General features: G+C 38.8%; 1 protein-coding gene across 1 annotated transcript; it reads left to right on the top strand.

Annotated features, from left to right (window-relative positions):
- The first annotated feature begins 2021 nt into the window (after nt 1–2021).
- On the top strand, nt 2022–2954 carry LOC124991092 (olfactory receptor 13). The gene has a single exon (XM_047561832.1). It carries the CDS (start codon nt 2022–2024, stop codon nt 2952–2954), a length of 933 nt encoding a protein of 310 aa, XP_047417788.1.
- Nucleotides 2955–6881: the final 3927 nt, after the last annotated feature.

Genomic DNA, 6881 nt, shown 5'->3' with positions numbered 1-6881 from the left:
TTGGGTTCTTCATGTCTCTAAGGAACCATGTGGGTGCAAGTGAACCTATTTTCCCAAGCGCTACTCAAAGCTCTCATGACCATTGGGAAGGTGCTCCGTGGAGACGATCAATTCATAAAACCTTCCTTCCAAAAGGTAACCTGAAGAGCCAAGATCCTTCCTGGGCAGTTCACAGGCAAACAGCAAGGCTTCCAGTACCATTAGGAAATCCAGCTATGTTGTAGTAAAGTTTGCCTTTTCTGCATGAATGCTTATCACAGTGGTTATACCACAACCATCTTTGGACACCCGGAGTTCCTAGCTGTCCTTGTGAGTTCTAGTCAAACATAATTTAATGTCATTTTTGTTGGTTATTTGCTTTTACTGTCTCACTTTACTATCATGCAAAAGTATATTTCTGATGAAATTCTGTTCATTGATTTTGAATAATCTGAGTAAAATATAGTAAGGGTTATTAATATACTTCTAGTTGGCATATTAATAGATTATTAAAATTGATATATTAATGGTTATTTCTGATTGATAGCTGTTTTAAGGCGAAGACATATATGTGGACAAATGATTTCCTGGTAAAAGTTTAATATTAACACACGACATGGATCTGCACTTTATTTTTAAAATGCTAAGTTTAAAATGTTGCATATACAGAAGCAAGGCGAATAAATAAGTGTACAAATGCTTATTTGTTTATTATACACAATCTTATAATGCCATGGAGTCTGAGCAATGAACAGGAGCTTAGAGTTTAATTCATCAATAGCTCTACCCCAAGAACAAGATCATGTAAACAATAGGAAATTAATAAATTCCCAAATAATGTTCTATTTCTACCAGTCTGAGCTGCCACTCACTGTTGAAAGGGTAGTAGGAGAGTTCCAATGTAAATGGTTGATTTTTATGACATTCTGCTGTATTAGATTTATAATAATATGACCATTAAATTGAGGATTACTGCTCATTCCTGCTCCCAGACAAGTTGATTTGACATAAAAGATGAGAATAAAATTGAAGAAAGTAGGGTAATACCATGTTTATATTTACAATTTTACTGTGGAACTACAGACAACTTCAGAGGATTTAGACACCCCTTCTTCATCATTTCTCAGGGAAAAAATAATAAGCTATTTCATCGGACAATATTTCTCATAGAAGATGAGCTATTTCCTATCACCTGCAGAAAGAGTGCCTACAACTGCACTCTAGAGCATTTAACCACGGGACTCAAAGACAACAGTGTTACTGATCCTGATTTCACATCTAGATAACAAGACATAGTATAAAGCCCTTCAGTCATTCTCATAAATGCCCATCTAAGTATTAATTGTGACAAACTAAATAACAAAAGTAAGACTTGATGCTGAAATATACTTAAACAATGAGAGGTTTCATGAGGTCTTTGTTGTGGAGGTGACAACTGATACAGGACTGGAAAGTGCCCCTGGACATGCCAGCAGGAGGCCAGTGGTCAATGGTGCATTTGCCTGGAGCTGTATCTAACCTTGGCATTCTCTGCTCTTCATGAGACTTTCCAACTTGAGATCAAACTTAATGCAGTTTTAAAACTTTGGCAAGTGTATCAGCTAGGACTCATAGTTTCTGAAAAAAAGAAAGAAAAAAGGAAGGAAGGAAGATAGGAAAGAAGGAAGGGAGGGAGGGAGGAAGGAAAGAAGAAAAACAGAATAATTCTGAATAGTTTATGCAAGGAAAGCAGAATTTATTTGAAGAATATAAGGCAACTCACTGAATCAAAAAAAAACTCTTATTAGATTAAGATAGGATAATTTGCTTATTGTTGAAATTTCAGCCTTCATTATGAAATATTAACATGAAAACTTATGTTTATGCGTGCATTAATTACTGTTAAATTTTTCTTTAGGGTTACCAAATAAAATCTTTAAACACTCACTGAAAGACATAAAAATGCACAGAAGCTGCCTCTGGATACTTTGCTACCCCACAAAAGGGTATGTGTATTTAATTTCTTCTTTGATCATTAACTCAGTTTCCTCTGCCATAGGGACATGAGAAACAATATGACATCCATCACAGAGTTCCTCCTCCTGGGATTTCCACTTGGCCCAAGGATGCAGGTGCTCCTCTTTGGACTCTTCTCCCTCTTCTACACCTTCACCCTGCTGGGGAATGGGGCCATCCTGGGACTCATCTGCCTGGACCCCAGACTGCGCATGCCCATGTACTTCTTCCTCTCCCACCTGGCCATGGTGGACATCGCCTATGCCTGCAACACGGTGCCCTGGATGCTGCTGAACCTCCTGGACCCAGCCATGCCCATCTCCTTCGGGGGCTGCATGACTCAGACCTTTCTCTTTTTGACTTTTGCTATTACAGAATGTCTCCTCCTGGTAGCGATGTCCTATGATCGGTATGTGGCCATCTGCCAACCCCTTCGATATTCTGCCATCATGAGTTGGAGAGTCTGCATCACCCTGGCAGTCACTTCCTGGACCATTGGAGTTCTCCTGTCCCTGATTCATCTAATGTTACTCCTACCATTGCCCTTCTGTATGTCCCCAAAAATCGATCATTTTTTCTGTGAAATCATGGCTGTTCTCAAACTTGCCTGTGCAGATACCCACATCAATAAGAACATGGTCTTGGCTGGGGCAGTGTCTGTGCTGGTGGGGCCACTCTCCTCAATTGTGGTATCATATGTGTGCATCCTCTGTGCCATCCTGAGGATCCAGTCAAGGGAGGGTCAAAGAAAAGCCTTCTCCACCTGCTCCTCCCACCTCTGTGTGGTGGGGCTCTTCTATGGTACAGCCATCATCACATATGTTGGGCCCGGTTATGGAAACCCAAAGGAGCAGAAGAAATATCTCCTACTGTTTCACAGTCTTTTCAATCCCATGCTCAACCCCCTGATTTACAGTCTCAGAAACTCAGAAGTGAAGAATTCTTTGAAGAGGGTGCTGGGAATAGGGAGAGCTATGTGAAAGGATTACAGCATCATGGTTGACATGACTGAGGAAGTTATCACTCCAAGAGGCTCCTAACCACTCAGAGCATGAAAATGAACTTAGAACTTAATAAAAACCAGGCTATCTCCTGACTTACATTGGTTGACTGATTCAGTAAATATGGAATGGATTCTACAAATCCATGTCTTCAGATATTATCAACAGCAATTCCTGGTACAACTAGTCTCTACCAGGGCCAGGATTTGGAAACAATGGTTCCAGAGCCATACACTTTATCAAGCTATAGTCCATCTCCCTGTCTCCAAAAGTGTTTTCCTCAAAACTCATTTCCTCCAGAGGACATTAAACATCTTCTGTGGTCAAATAAGTTTATGAAGAATGAAATTATGGCATTTGCTGGCAAATGGATGGAACTGGAGAATATCATGCTAAGTGAAATAAGCCAGTCCCAAAAAACCAAATGTTGAATGTTCTCTCTGATATGTGGATGCTAAACCATAACAAGGGAGATAGGGAGGGGAAGTGTAGAAGTTCTTTGGGTTAGACGAAGGGGAATGAAGGGCAGGAAGGGGGCATGGGAACAGTAAAGACAGTAGAATAAATCCAACATAACTTTTCTATACTCACATATGAATACATGACCATTGTAACTCCACATCATGTTCAACCACAAGAATGGGATCAAATTGTAGTGGGCTGTACCCCATAAATGTATAAATATTTCAAAATACAGCCTACTATCATGCATATCTAAAAACAACACATATATAAAATAATAATTTTTTTAAAAAGACTGCATACTGAATACCTTCCGTTAGGCCTCAATCTAAGTTAGTATAGTGAAAACTAAAACTTCATTTGGTAAAGTATAATCCTATTCCAGCTTTCTATCACTGCTTTCCAAACTCATCTGATCATGTGAAATTTTTTTCATGTGCTTATTAACGGTTTCCTGGAACAAGAGATTTGACTGACTCGTTGTGAATACCTCCTGAAAATGCCTTCTAGGGCAAATATTTCTTCTTTTGCCCTGCAAGATGAATCCCTACATAAAGTCTGAGCACAGTATCCCCCATCAGCCTGTGAGAATCTGTGCTCTGTTTGGTTAGAGAAAGTGAAGTTCACTGTGGGGCACCGGAATGTGGATCAAGGTGTCTGATTGCCTTGTTGGGGTGCACTTGCACTGGGATCTCACTGTACAAAAGCATGGGTCAACATTGCCCAGTTGCTATGGCAATGCTGGCCAGTGATCACTCTGTGAAAAAGCTCAGAGTAATCAATTTTAATCTTGAAACTCAGACATTGGCTCCCAGTAATAGAGGATTCTTATTATAGCAAGATAACCATAATGTCTTGTCAGCACTGTGACCTTCAAGCCTGCCTGCTTTGCAGAAACTTTCTCACAAATAACCTTTTGATGATAAAGCCTATAAAATAAATGTGCTGAGCTAGCTCTGGGTCATTGCATTGCCATCCAGATGTAATGTCCCACCTGGTCTCAGCTTTCTCTCTATGTGTCTGTTTGTCTTTTCTAATCCCCCATCACCCCTCACCAGTTTCTGAGTTAGCTGTGCAGGTCACTGCAGGTCATAATCTACTCTTCAATGGCAGATCTTTTGGGGATAATAATTTCAACCATTTCCTTCATCATGAATCAGTATACCCCGATAATTCTATATGCATTTTTCCGCATGCGTTCACTGCATAAAATCAATATAATTTAGGTATTTCAGAGTTTTTAAATCAAACTAATTTTCTCATAGATATGAAAAGATTTCAAAACCCACTACTTTCACAGTTAAAAGTTATACCAAAATGATGTGAATGATGTGTTTTAGAAACAGAAAACATGAAATTTTAAAATGGGGCATTTTCCTAGGCTTAAGTTTGGCATCATAAGCATTTACATTTAATTTCTTATTATCTTCAATATTTTTTTGCTTTTATACCCTAATATAACTTTTAATAACTGGTGGTCACATGGTATTAAATTTAAAACTATGCTCTAAAATAACTATTTTCATAAATGTTTTATTTGCTACTATATTTTTTTCTTTTTTTTTTAGTTTCCTGACTTCTACCTTGTCAGTAGGTTCCCTGGAACAGGAAGAGATATTGAAATATTCCAATACTCATGAATGGCCTACCATGCTCCAAGACTTTTATATGATCAGGAGTCATAGTTCATTGTCCTTAAAAGTTTTCTCACAGTGGATGTGTAGTGTTGGGGCACAGGTTGGCATGCTCTCAAAATTTGATAACTAGGATAGATTGTCCCTAAGTATGTGCCACCAACCAGTGAGACAGACATTAAACTATAAAAAAAAACTAATTAGTTTGTAAATTGCATGATTTGTAGAGATTTTGAAAATGACATAAAAAGTGAAATGTGAATAACTAGGACATCTTCAGTAGGAAATCTTTACAATCAAGAACAAAACAAAGAATCTATAGGAGCTACCTTGGAGAAGATATTTTCCTTCCTTTCCTTGAGGCACTGAAATCAGAATTTCCCCAGTTCAGAACAGAGATTAAATAATACTTCCCATGGATGACCTGCATTGATGGTTTGTACCCTAGAAAACTCTACCTTCAGACAGGTCCTAATGAGCCCACTGGGACACCTCATCCCTCCATGGACTCCTCACTGACTCCATGTCTCTCTAACCTGTTCTCCCAAGCATCTCCCCACCTTGGACTCTGGAGACTGGTATTCACAAGATTCAAACCATGTCAAGCATTCTGGGGTCTATAATGAGAGCTGTTGCCCCAGAGGTGTGCTTTGTGCCTGTCTCTGCTCTTCCTAATTGTGTGTCCTGCTGAGGACAAGAACAGAAACACAACAAGACAATTGCTTTGTCTCTTCTTCCCAGCAGAGATAGGCATGCTCAAAGTCTCATGACTCAGCTCTCCAGTGAGTCCTCAGGAACTGCCAACTAGACTGAGCCCATCAGAGAATAAAACCTTTTCTGAGGATTCTGTTGCATTTCCATCAGGAACAAGGAGAGGGTTCTGCAGCGGCCACAGAATCTCTGAGAATCAGAACCCTCTTCCAACCTTCAACTGCTTCTCCTTCTGAGGTCCTTGAGTCCAAATGTGAGAGCTAACCAGGTTGCTTTATTTTGTTTTACCATAACTTCTGCTTGGACATGATTTAACCTCTAGTCTTTGGTTGACTATCACTCTCTTCAGTTGACTATCATTATTACTTCATTCTTTAAGTATCACAACAGACCTAAATTATCTCAATTAACTCTAGAGATATGCTCATCATTCATACTATATTAATAGCACTAAGAAATGCACATTTTGTGGACAGGTTATGTAAAGGTATTTTGTATTTACTAGTTCTTCATTGGTGGAGAAATATCCATGAGATAGAGAAGTATGGGGGAATGATGACAATGAAAAGAGAAGCAAGAAATTTCTGCTATGGATTTAGATGAAATATATGCAATAATTTTCCTAGTCAAAGAAAATTATAGTCAAGTACACTCAATAGTGCTGCTTCATTTCAGCAAAGTTATTATATGTGGTTCATTTATAAATCATATATATAATTCTTGTCAGCACAGCCACAGTACATGCTAAATTCATTGCAATGGAACATGAAGTTCAATACTATATTAGAGTCTTGCGCATACCTTTTGTTGAACACAGCATTAAAGACAGTATCAGACATCTAGAATTTGCCCAGGAAATCAGGGTATGATACAGATTTTCAGTAGCCTGGAGGATAAGTCTTTGTGTTAGGGATGGAAAGAGTATAGAAGAGGGACTGAGGTGGCAGGTGGCTGTGCAGCAAAGTGGGTGAAGATTGAGACAGTCAGTAAGACTTTAATAATACTATTCTTTTTAGAGGACTTTCACATTTACCATCTACCTTTTCGTTTATCTCTTCTCCTGCTGAAACATATCTTCACAATACAATCTTCATAGGCA

Source organism: Sciurus carolinensis, chromosome 8, assembly GCF_902686445.1.
Source record: "Sciurus carolinensis chromosome 8, mSciCar1.2, whole genome shotgun sequence".
Taxonomy (NCBI): domain Eukaryota; kingdom Metazoa; phylum Chordata; class Mammalia; order Rodentia; family Sciuridae; genus Sciurus; species Sciurus carolinensis.
This window is presented reverse-complemented; position numbering and strand designations above follow the sequence as displayed.

What these genes read in the sequence shown, in the direction of transcription:
- LOC124991092 (XM_047561832.1), top strand. Translation starts at nt 2,022, where the DNA reads ATGAGAAACAATATGACATCCATCACAGAGTTCCTCCTCCTGGGATTT.